At 41.6% G+C, this 13140-nt stretch overlaps 1 protein-coding gene across 1 annotated transcript in view; it reads right to left on the bottom strand.

Moving 5' to 3' along the window:
* NVL (nuclear VCP like) overlaps window positions 1–13140 on the bottom strand; it is a 70479-nt gene that overhangs the window by 31226 nt on the left and 26113 nt on the right. The window contains exons 16-18 of the mRNA XM_084624654.1: window positions 12413–12475; window positions 10014–10133; window positions 7310–7409 (exon numbers count right to left, since the gene is read on the bottom strand). Coding sequence (XP_084480780.1) covers window positions 7310–7409; window positions 10014–10133; window positions 12413–12475 — 283 coding nt within the window. The remainder of the gene's footprint in view (window positions 1–7309; window positions 7410–10013; window positions 10134–12412; window positions 12476–13140) is intronic.

Below are 13140 nucleotides of genomic sequence, written 5' to 3'. Positions count from 1 at the left end.
GCCAAGATTGGTGCCCAGTCCTGCATTTTTTCCCGTTATTCTTCTAAGCACAGTGCTGTCAACAACATTAGCCTCTTCTGGCACAAATACACTTTCCAGCTGCTACGTGTGTGTGTGTTATGGGGAAAGTTATGCCACATTAAGAACAGATGACAAGAAGTCATTCCAATAGCTAAGAATTGCTTTCAGTGCAATGGTATCAAACAGTCCACATTATGCACTTTTATTCTACTTTCCATCTGAAGATCTCAAAGTGCTTTACAAATATTAAATTAAGCCTCACAAGTCCCCTATATGGTAAATATGATTCCCATTTTACAAAACAGGAGGTTAAGCACAGAGAGGTTAAGTGACTTGTCCAAGGATACACAATAAGTTAGTGACAAAGTCTAGTAAAACACTCAGCTCTAACGCCCACCCACTTGCTTTAACTACTAGTCTATACTTCCTCTTACCCCTTTTTTCAGTCACTGGCCCTTCAATGATCCTGAGAACCTGAATGACTACACTTCTGTAATGGGGAAAGAAAAATTTACTCAATGTTCAAACACACCCCCTAAGGTGGTGCTCAGCATTTGTTTAATCATTTTGGATAACATCCAACCCTTTTCCATAAGTATCTCACGCCACGCAAATTACAAAATGCACTTACACAACAGAGAACATAACTACGTGACAGAGCTACCTAAAGAGCTAGGACAAGAGTCAACAAGGTTTGTGGATAAATTTAATATACTCAATAGAATGAGACAGGTTACTAATTATTGCAGACCAAAATCCACAATGGTTTCTAAAGAATTTTGGAACAATTCAAACCCTACTTATAGCAATGATTCTTGACGTTCTTGTAAACTAAGGCCTGGGCTACACCACAAAGTTTAGTAGACAGCATGTGACCAAATGGAAGAGGGCACAGGAGATGCACAGAGTTTTACAGAGTCCCCTGGATCAAGCATATGTACAATAGTTTACCAAAGGGTGACATGTAAAGTCTCTACCAAAAGCCAGTAGCCCACTGATCGTCAATCATTTCAAAATGTGTATCTGAATAACATGTAAGAAGTTATGTACCTATTCTGGAAACTATGTTCTCAAAGTCTTGAACTTAAGGCAGGTAATCAAGCAGCGATGTATTAAGCAGGTTCCTTTCAAGCAGGAAGTTGCACACACTTATCTCCCTTTCTGGTCACAAAACATAAGACTATCTGCATATGGTGCAAGATGCTAATTAAAAGATTGCAAGGTCAACAAGAGAGGGAGACCATGGGGAAGAACAAAAACAAAACAAAAACAAGGGTGTCCTGTTTATGAAAAAGAACAAAGAACTGTCCTGATGTATCTAAGGGTACCAAGAGATGCCTGAGATCTTTTACCGAAGAGACAAACTGTCAGAATGTTTTGTCTGGAAAATGCTGCAAAGGTTTTGGGTGAGCTAAACTTCAGTAGACAGGAGAGTATCTTGGTAATGATCTAGGCTTTAGAATGAGTGTTATGATTTTATTTTACATGTTACCATTTGTTTCCAATATTCTGACTTGCTACTTCTCAAATCTTTAAGTGTCCAGTGGAATAGGAGAAGGATACTCTAGGGCTATGCTCAGAGATTGGAGCATCCAATTGCTAACATGTAGAGGAACAGTGGAGGCTGGGGGTGGGAGGATGCTTGTGTTGCCCGAGGCCGGTGGAGTCAGGGGGCTGACGCATGACAAGCACAAGGCTTCCTCATGCTAAGGGCAGGTGGTAGCAAAGTGCCTCACAACCCTGGGTACCTCCAAGAAGAGTAACAGTAATGACTGAGAATCACAGTCCTGTGTAGCAGGAGACATTTTACGGCCTTACACACTTGGGTCACAATGTAGATTTTCCATCTCCAAAATGATTGCCCAGTGACTGACAGCAATTTAGTGTTGCAAATTTCCAGAGCGTGATTGCCAATTGCTTCTCCACTTTCAACGCTGCTCATTTTGGTGTCCCTGCACCAGAGGGCTGAGGCAATTTGGCACCCAGCCCCAGAAATGTGGCCTTTTGCATCCGAATGTTCTGCAGCCACTGCTTGCTGTTCCAAACCTGCATTATTATCCAAACCACCAATCAGTGCTCATTTATTGGGTCCAGAAATGGCACTTTGCCACGTGGAGCTGCTTTGTGAACGCCATCAGCAACCTAGCATTTTGTTTAGTGTCCATCAGCATCCAGTTGTGCTCAAACACCTCTGCATCATGCTCACCACAACCCCAACTGCAGCAATACACCCTCAAGCTGCACAAATACTAGAGAATTGTGCATCCTGTATTAGCAACAGACAAGAGAATTGTGCTGAGGTCTGCAGGCTCCATGCTTCTGTCAGAGAGATGGTGGATACCGACAAGTGCCATGTGGACTATGAGAAAGTTTTTTTTAAAAATGGAGCAAAAATTCAGGGATGTGAAAAGTATGATGGGATGTAGAAAGTGGCATGGTGGGAACTTGACCTTATCTCCCACAAATCCCTGGGCCACTTGCTACTGTGCCACAAAGCATTGCAAAAATGTCCCAAAAGGGATCGCACTGGATGGTAGTGCGGGGCACAGTGAGGAACCTACCCAGGGCGTGCCACACTTTACATTAAACGCAAGCACTCTTAGTATGTGCCGTGCTGACACAAGCAGCCAAGTGTACATGCGCCAGAGCAATACACAAACTTCAGGGGCTGTACCTTTTGTCAACCAAACTTTGTAGCACAGACATGACCGACGTCTTTGATCCCAGATTCTGGGAAGGTAGTGGAGTGAAAACACAGTACAATTATTTGACCCCATCTGAGCTTTAAAGACCTTTACCTGAGATAGCACTCTGCCTCTTTTGCATTCTCTGAATTTCTTGAAATTCTGGGAGCGCTAAGGCTTAATTCTCTTTAGGTTAACTAGACAGTTGGAATTTGGTTCCACATACAAAAGGAAAGAGATACAATTAAGTTTAGGGTATCGAATCTCTGATATTATGGCAGTAATGAGAAAGATTTAAGAGAGTTCATCAAGGTCATTTGGTATGTGCAACAAGAACTTCAGAAACATCCTGTATTTAAGGGGAAGTTGGAAGTCCTGTTTCAGAACCCTTAGCATGTGACGCCATCATCATTACAGATTTCACAGGACTGGTGAAGAATAAATCCTTCTCTCTACATAAAGTAGGAATCAGATAGTTCCTAAGGGCTTTATATTTTAAAAGTTTTTACAAAAGTTCAGTATGTGTCTCCATTACCAACAGCTCTACAGTATTAAAGGAAGTTACAGTCTTACTTTTATGTCTGGGCAATACTGATACTATTAAACTAAGGCCTGCTCTACACACAGATTTTGTACCAGTATAACTATTTCAGTTAGGGGTGTCATTTCCCCCCCAAACAATAGTTATATTGGTACAATCCCTAGTGTGGTTGCATTTATACGAGTATAAAGGTAATCTGTATCTGCATAGCTTATTCCCTTTTGCATATGGGAGGAACTATACCAAGATAAAGAACCTTTATACCAGCAAACTGCATCCACACGAGGGGAGAAGGTGTTGCACTGCTTTAACTATACCAGAATAGTTAAAGCAGAACAAACTGTATGTGCACAAGGCCTAAGTAGCAACCATTTGTCCATAACTATACTGGAGGCGTGATAGTCTGCCATGATACATAAAACTGAAGAGACCAGAAAAAAAATTGTGTGATCTTTCTACCATTAGGATAGTAAGCTAGAATTTTTGGATTCTTGAACAACTTCAGATTGTGTATTCACAGTTGTCTGTTTTTCTCTGAGCAATTCCAACAGAGCTTCTCTCAATTCCACAAGAGTCAGAATAATCTATTAAACATTTTGAACTGCATCAGTTTAAGGATCACATCCTAAGTAACTATGATAGCTCATTTTCTTTGTTTGGTTCATTTCTCACATGAATTCCAGATCTTTTCACCAAATACACTTTAAATAAATGGGTTTTATGCCATGTAATACATTCATCCATGAAGCCTGATGAGCTAGAGGTCTCAATTTTCCTAAAAACTCATTATTAAATACTTGCTTTGGGCACAAAAAGCTCATTTCAAGGTTCTGTACATACAATAATAGATTTGTAAATTCTGCCAAGATGTCTTCATCTATTAATCCTATTTTTTTCCCAGCTGTAACACATCCAAGAAGTCTAACATCTTCATGCATGTGTTTCTTTCTGCATCCAAAATATTAGCTGGTCATTATCTTTAAGTGATCATACATAAACTGAGTATTTTACACTGTGAAATTACATCCTGCAGCATTCTTTATTCAGTGCTCTATGTATGCATTGTAAGGGAATTAAAGGCCTGATCCAGTGCTCAAGATCTCCCATTGTCGTCAATGGGCACAATGAGGTAACAGCCTCTATGTAATTTAAACAGTCTCCTAGAGAGATGGTGCTAGGGAAAAAAAGTTACTATGTGCCCCCAAGTCATAAGTTCCCTTTTGTAACTGCAAATAATGTACCAGTCATAGAGTGCACTTTTCTAATAGCCTTTGCTTGGAGTTCATTAGCTATACTCAGGAAGTACTGATTGTTTCCAGGAGCAGATTCCAAGTACGGAACCTGCCTTGGTGCCCAGTGGATGCATTGCATGCAGGTAACAGCTGATAAATCACTTCAGGTAGACAAAGGAGTAGTGAAGGCAGTCAAGCCTATGGGGAACATGAATATGACCTGAAAGAAGCCATTAAAGCAGAACTGTAGAAGTATTTGTACTCTTCAGCAGGAAGAAATGCAAATCTGTGCTCTTCAGAACAGCAGCATGTACACTGCCAAAATACCTTCACCCCACAATTCACATTCGGAGGGAGACTGTTCATAGTGAGTGAGAAAGCCCTTTTGGATCCAGATTGCATATTTCATTTCAAACAACAGATTTCCAATATTATTTATCTAGTGCTAAAGGTATGTGGTACTGAACTGAACCTATACCAAGTAAGAGGTTCTCTGTTTGGCGGGATTAACATTGTAGGGGCACAGGCAGATGATATGCCTGTTCTTTAAGTCTGGACATTTGACAATTTACCAGACAAAAAACCGAAAATTTAAAGTGTGCTTTGACAGTTACAGGAAGTTCGATTGATAGATATAAGGTGTGATGGAATGCCCCCATTGTCTAATAAGAAGTACTTGCTCAAAAGTTTTCAACAGCATAATAAAACATAGTGCCAAGTGGGGATTACAACTGTAACTGGAGCAGACATGTAGTTTCAAGAGATAGCTGCCCCGACCCCTTTTTGTATGGCTGTGAGACCCCTCTGGAATTACCCCTCCTTCAAGCACTCTCAGACCCAGAATCATGCATGGGAGAGCCTCCCTTTGGGGATACACCACGGCACCACGGCCTGTGCTGCCCCATCCCTCCACCCAGCCATGAGTTCAGAGAAGAGATACCAGAAACTCAGCTGGAAGGAGCAGAGACAAGCAGTTGCAGAAGGGATTCTAGGGCACCGATGAGACCAGACTGCTTTTTTCAGGTTTTATTCTGGACATTCTTTCGCCTACCTTGTCTGGATTTCACTCCATTCCCCACCCTCCCTGTCCCTTTACTTCAGCTTTACTCATTATGCCTTGCCTGGTCGCCTTCTCCCCAGGTACCTTATCCCCATCTCTTCAATGTTCCCTCTCCCTTCCTTTGTCTCTATTTATCTAATTCCTTCGTAACAAAACCCCACTCAAATTAAAAACCACAAACACTGAAAGAACTGCAGAACACACACAGCATTTGCAGACCTTCATATTGTTCATTCTAAGTTCTCTCTCTTTGTACCCACTCTTTGCCTTGTCCATTGAGACTGAAAATTCTTCAGGACAAGGAATGCCTCTTACTCTGATTGTACAATCCCTAGCAGAATGAGACCCTGGCCTCAGTTTGGTCGATAAGCGATTCTATTATACAAATAATGTAATGAGTGAGTTTTAAGAAGTGTCATGTTGAAACAAAAAAAAAAAAAAAAGAGACAGTTTTGTGTGTATTAAGTGGAGAAGCTGTTGCTAGCATATATGAAAATCACCCAGGGTACATCTACACAGCAAGAAGAAACCCATGGCAGCAAGTCTCAGAGCTCGGGTCTACAGATTCGAGCTTGCACTGTGGTACTAAAAATAGCTGTGTCAATGTTTGGGCTGGAGCTGAGCCTAGGGCACTAGGCTTCAGAGCCTGAGGGTTCAACCCAAACATCTACACAGCTATTTTTAAACACTGCAGCGCGAGCCCAAATCTGTAGACCTGAGCTCTGAGACTTGCTACCATAGGTTTCTGCTTGCCATGTAGACATACCCCAAGATTTCAGGAGTCAACAAACAATGGGGACAGAGTGGTCAGAAACAGAAACATGTCCAGGATGAGAGGAAGGCAACTGAAAAAATAGAGCATGCTAGGGTTCTTGAGAATAATTTTTTTTTTCGGGCGGAGGGGAGGGGTGAAGAGGGGAGAGAAGGAAGGTTCTGGAGTGGAGCGAGGAGATGATATATGGAAAATCTGGTATAATATATACAAAGCCATAAACCTAAACTACACAGATGAGCTGTAAACAATATAAGCAGAAAGGAGCATGCACTGTGTGCACTAGTTCTAATCTTATTTTCTAAATTCCAAGGACCTAATTCAAAGCCCACTGAAGTCAATGGCAATTTTTCCATTGACCTCAATAAGCTCTGATTCAGGAACCAACTGAGACAGCTTTATATCTGAACAAGTTAACTTCATTTCACATCCTGTTATTTGTGACAACTTGGAATAGACCTCTATCTGCATGAAACTTGATCTATGCCAGGGTCTTACTCTGAACAACCACTGTGCTTTTATGTACACAAAAAGGTTAGTTGAAAGTCACCTGACCTCATCTGAATATTAAAGAATGCAAACAAAAAATACAAGCAAGACAACACACCTGCTTTAAGTGTCACAGTCAATTAAGCCTTAAAGAAGATTATATAAATTAAGGTTTTAAAACAACCTTCATGTAGAAATGTTTTCTTGACTTCTCTATGAAATAGTGTTTGAGTTCACATCTCCTGCAGTGTTTGCAACCCAAACCTTGCATCATTTTGTTAGTAAATGAGAACCAGAAAATGACTCTTCATCGTTCAAGCAGAGAGAAACATAAGTAGTAAACATAAATGGTGAAGAGTTAAATAGTGAAAGTAGTTTCAGTTGCAGTAAGTTAAGGTGGTTTTAGAAACACAAATAAAAAGTACTTGTTTTTAAAATATATTCTTTTAAACCCGAGAGTCCCTTTGTGGCAAAAAAAGCAAGCATGTTTGTTTGTTTTTTGTTTCTCACCTGGCCTGTTGGTAGCAGCCATAATGAAAACCTGCTGACGATTTTCCAGACCATCCATCTCTGTTAGCAACTGGTTTACCACACGGACACTGGCACCTGCCTGAAAACAATAATGTGGTTCCAGCAAAATTGAGAAAGCAAGCAAGTGAATCATTTAAATACAGAAAAAAGTACTTATTAGTCTTCCAAAATACCACTCCAAGATTATGCTTCTCTCGCAGCACTTTGATCAAGATTCATTCCTGACCACTTCCCTCATCTCCTTTGCTCACCACCAACCCAATTTCATGTGTCACGCCACCTTTGCACCTGGCACACATCTCCTATGTAAGAGGTGACAAGCCGCCTCCTCCTCATTAAATAAAAAAAAAATTAGGACTATGCTATCCTGTGAAGCACTCGCCGCTTGAACCACCGGCCATTCTGTTTGTCTTGCTTAAGTATAGACAATAAAAACCACATATACATAGGCTTTGAGAGCCCTGCCCAATTAAACTTCTAAACCAAATACATTTTGACCAGCTCAACTCAACTCATAATTAAATGCAGTAGAACCTCAGAGTTAGGAACACCCGAGTTACAAACTGACTAGTCAACCACACATCTCATTTGGAATGACACATACACAATCGGACAGCAGCAGTGACACCCTCCCAAAAAAGGCAGCAAACATAGTACAGTACTGTGTTAAACTACTAAAAAAATAAGAAACCAGCATTTTTCTTCTGTATAGTAAAGTTTCAAAGCTGTATTAAGTCAATGTTCAGTAGCACACTTTTGAGAGAATCACCATAACGTTTTGTTCAGTTATCAACAACCTCCATTCCCGAGGTGTTCATAACTCTGAGGTCCTACTGTACTAACATCCCCATTATAGCTACTACTGTTCTAAACTCTATTGTATACTACTCAACACATGCTTTAAAATTACAAGATCTTGGACAGGGATTCTATTAGCAGAAGTAGACTTATAAGCCTCTCTTAAAAAAGTGGAATCCTATTGAACTTTGCTTTTCATGAAAGTTAGGCTAAGAGCAATGGCTAGAAATATGCCTCTATTAGCACACAAATGTAAGTAGACATGACAAGGAAGAATAGGTGGAGAGGTATGGGGGGTAGGGGACAAGGGCTCAATTACAAGAGGAGGTTGTTTGGTGATTCTGCAGATGTCTAGTTGGTTGTTTTAAGATTTATAATTTTATTCAGAAATTAAATATACAAAACCATCAACCTGTCCAGATTTGACAGATAATCCAATCAATGGTAGAAACACACACATTATAATAAAGAGCAAATGGAAACACCTAAGATGATAAGAATCCCAACTACGCACCACAAGAATTATAGCTCTGATACTGGAGCATAGTAGGCAAAACAGCACCAGTTTCCTTGAGCTCGATAACCGTAGGACAGGGAGTTCTTAAAATTATGTTGAGGAACAATACATAACTAGGGTCTGATTCACTACTGCATTACTCCAGTTTTATGCTGATGTAATTTCACTGAAGCTACACCAATGTAAAAACTGGAGTAACAAAATGAACCAGGCCCATAGCGTTTATATTGATTTGGGCCCCAAATCCAAGTCCTATAGAGTTCACAGCGCAGGCCTGGCAGGGACTCATCAGCCTAGCTGTGCTTTGTAACAATATAAATCTCTGCACTTTCTGAAGATGGGGTAGGAACAGGGTACTTAGAGGCAAGCTGCTCAAACTCCCTCCTTCCTACCCATAGGAAGGAGTTGCACTCTGCCCAACCCACCGATGACAATGCACAGACACAGTGACTCCATGGCTACACAGAGGGCATGAAAGCTCCAGGTAGCTGTAGAAAACTTCAAATGGGCTCCATCTTTGAACATCTATATAGCAACATGTCTGTACTCATCCAAACAAAGTTGTGCTCTACACTTAAAATTAGCCTAATTTCAGCCATTGGTGTAGCTGCTGTAGCCCAAATCCCTAGCTTATATGAGGAAAGCTGCGATTTGCACTGGTGGAACTCTGATTTCAAGCAGGCATCAACTCCACCAATGCAAATTGCTGCTTTCCTTGTATGCATGGGAATTTGTGCTGGTGCAGCTACACTGATGACTTAAATAGGAGCTAATTCCACATGTGGACAATGCTCAAGTTTCTCTTCCACAAGGCAATCAAGACAGATGGGTTCCTCTGGTGAAGCAGCTATGAAGGCCATATATACCACTCTGCTCCTGCCATAAAACAGTTCCTTTATTGGTTGGGCCAGCACAGACTCAGCATACATGACAAAAAGGAGCTTCTGTTCCCATCATTACTGCAAACAGGGTTCAGGATTTGGCCCGATTTTGCAGTTACGACACTAAACTGCAAACTATTTTCCATTATGGCTTTCCAGTGACAAGAAATATTGTGACTCCCAAACTAACATATCTCAATTGGAGGAATTTTCCATAATCCAAGAGCGATTTGCATATACCTATGAGCACAGAGATCAGCAGGAGTAGGTATCATACCCAATTCCATATTTGGTGCTTGCATTTTTATCTTTGGCTTAAATCTATGGGGCAACCCTGAAATTGAATTATTGTTTCTGGGAGACAGCAGACTGAATGGTCTCTGAGGAAGGGACCAATGAGACAGTATTTGACAGTTTACACAACACACTCCCTACTCTGAAACCCAAAACCGAGTGAAGTTACTTGTGGAGGTGTTTTCAGACTCACCTCACGGTCTGATCTCCGAGGGCACAAAGCGTCAACTTCATCAAAGAATATAACGCAAGGGGCTGAATTTCTGGCCCGCTGGAATACCTGACGTACAGCACGCTCACTTTCACCAACATACTGAAATAAGCAAGACAAAGCTCAATGAAACTACGTGAGACATCTACATGTTGCCTGACAACCCCAATTTAACCCATAATTTGAGGGTTGCCAGTTCACTCCATTTAAGTCTGCCACATCATTTTTTTTAATTGGGGACAAATTTACATCTGAACTGTTTATCTTTGTGATGTCTCTCAGTTACACATGCTCACATTTGATAAAATGTTACATGCAACACAGCTTCAGTGCCAAACAGGCAAGAATCCCCCCCTTTTTTAAAAAAAAATTATATCTGTGGTGTTTTGACTAAGAATTAATAGTTAAATTCTTCACTAGAACCTTCATGGATCTTCAGCCGGTCACATCATTTTAGTTATCACAGTCATCCACAGATTTGCATCATCTGAAGTTCATATTGTAATAATATGAATATAGAAAGGAACAATTGAAATAGAAGTGAGAGGTTCACTCAAAAGCAGTCAGTCATTACTTGTAAAAAAATTTGTTCAAATTCTGAATAGGAATGTTTCATTTTTCCAAACATGTTCATTTACCATTGTTACACTTGGCACTCATTTATCTTCAAAACTCTCAGAGTTCAGGAGTCAAACAGTTTCTCTTTGCACTTAAGGAGACAGGGATCCCCACTATGGCGGATTTCTCTTTCCCTGCCTAAGGGGATCTCTTTCAGCAGACTTTAGGAAACCCAGGACAATCAATCAAATCCATTGTTTCTAGTTTTACTTCACCCACTACCGATAAGCAGTTAAGTGTTACACTCCTCCAACTCTGCTTTGAAAAACTAAGGCTGAAGCCATTGTGCTCAACACACTTCTCACTTTGAATCAACTGTAGCACATATTAAAATTTAATTACTGTAAGTGTTTCTAAGCCCAGTGCTCAGAAATATGAGAGACTGAAGCTTCAAACTAGTGTTAATCGTTGATCATAAAAAGCAGTGACATTTAAGCAACATATCTTGAACATTGACATCTTTTCTGATGTTTAAACCTCTATTAAAAGTAGATTGGGAATGAGTTTTGATAACATTTTCAAGCTTGATTGCCTCAAGTTAGTTTAGTAGTTAGTTTGCTTAGGTAGGTGGCCTGATTTGTAGATATGCTGAGGACCTACAGCTCCCATTAAGAATGAAAATTTGTCCTTAGTCTTTCTTACATACTGGCAAAGATGCAAGTAACTGGCTACTTCACCAGGCCCCCCACGGCCTCATTTTCTTTACCATGAGAGGTTGTTTGAACTGGGACAGATCTAAGCCACCTAAAATTCTTCTTTCCTCTTTCTAGAGCAGTGGTCACCAACCAGTAGATTGCGATCGACTGATCGATCCTGGAGCCTCTGACAAGTCGATTGTGATCTCCAGCCACTAAAAGTCCAGCGGCGCAGTGGGGTTAGGGCAGGGCTCCTGGGGTGGAGGGGCAGGGGTCTCCACATGCTGCTCCTGCCTGCAAGCACCACCCCTGCAGCTCCCATTGGCTGGGAACAGGGAACTATGGCCAATGGGAACTGCGGGGATGATGCCCGTAGGGAGGGGCAGTGCTTGGAGCCATATGCCTCCCTTTTCCCCCCCGCGCCCAGGGGAGGGCTGGCTGCTTCCAGGAGCAGCGTGGGGCCGGGGCAGGCAGACAGCATGTCTTAGTCTCGCTGCATCACTAACAGGGAGCCACCCGAGGTAAGTGCCGCCCGGAAGGAGCCCACACTTCTCCCACATCCCAACCCCCAGGCCTGAGCCAGCACCCCGAGCCCTTGCCCCATCCCTGAGCCCCCTCCCAGAGCCAGCACTCTATACCCCCTCCTGTACCCAAACACTCTGCCCCAGTCCGGAGCCCACTCCTGCACTCAAATTTCCTCCCAGAGCTTGCAACTCGCACCCTCTCCTGCACCCCAACCCCCTGCCCCAGGCTCATCTCGGAGCCCCTTCCCACACTCCGAACCCCTTCACCCCAGCCCGGAGCCCACACCCCCTCCCAGTGAAAGTGAGTGAGGGTGGGGGAGAGCGAGTGACAGAGGGAGAGGAGATGGAGTGAGCAGGGCGGGGTAGGTCCTGGATTGCACTTAAATTCAAAAAGCGATCTTGTGCGTAAAACAGTTGGAGACCACTGCTCTAGAGAGCAACCTGCCTGCCATAAGGGCTAGAAGAACGAGGAAGAGGTTATACAATGCAATTTTTGTTGTGCAAACTATCATCTATGTAACGGTTAGGATTCTCACTTGTCCCAGGCTTTAGCCAATAATTCAATGAACAGCAGAGGCCAAGGTGCCATAAGCAAAAAACTTACCATATTTAACAGTTCAGGACCTTTCACAGAGATGAAGTTCAGTCCAGACTCATTTGCTACAGCCTAACAAAAAGATCAAGACAGATATAATTCAGCTCCCACTCTTTATCCTCAGTAGACTTTCTGAAGTCTCTGGGGAATCATCATAGTAAAAATAAAAATGCGATTCATTTTCTCTCCTTGACTGGTTTGGCAAGATTCCAGATGCTGACACTGAGCTGGGATATTATTTTTTATCCTGTCCACTGAACTACAAAGACCATCAAGGAAAAGGAGATCACCTGTCAAGACTTTGTCAAAATATACAAAGCTCATTAGGAGATATACTATCCCTTTACCCACTCCCTAAAAACAAACACAAAGTTTTGGGTTCATCCAAAACAAAAGGGTTTTTATTTTATTTTTTTTGGGAGAAATGAAAAAGAAAAAAAAAATCATTTTTGGGTCAAATAAAACATTTTGTTTCTGAGGTTTTTAGCCTTTTTTAAACATAAAACTAAAGTAAAATTCAAAAAGAAAGTTATTTCAACCTTTTCAGATCTTTTGGTGGGGCTGAAACACTTTAGGAAATTCATTACAAGTTCACAAAATATTTCAGCCAACTCCAATGTAAGGTTTTTTGCCAAAAAAACCCTTTGTCAGAAAAATTGTGCCCAGCTCTATTTTTAAGACATTGCCTGCACAGTTCTCATTGACTGATGAGAGCTACACAAAAATTTCAGCCCATA

Source organism: Lepidochelys olivacea, assembly GCF_965140295.1.
Source record: "Lepidochelys olivacea isolate rLepOli2 genome assembly, chromosome: 3".
NCBI classification, from domain to species: Eukaryota; Metazoa; Chordata; order Testudines; family Cheloniidae; genus Lepidochelys; species Lepidochelys olivacea.
Note: the sequence above shows the minus strand (reverse complement) of the source record. Positions and strands in the feature narration are given on the sequence as shown.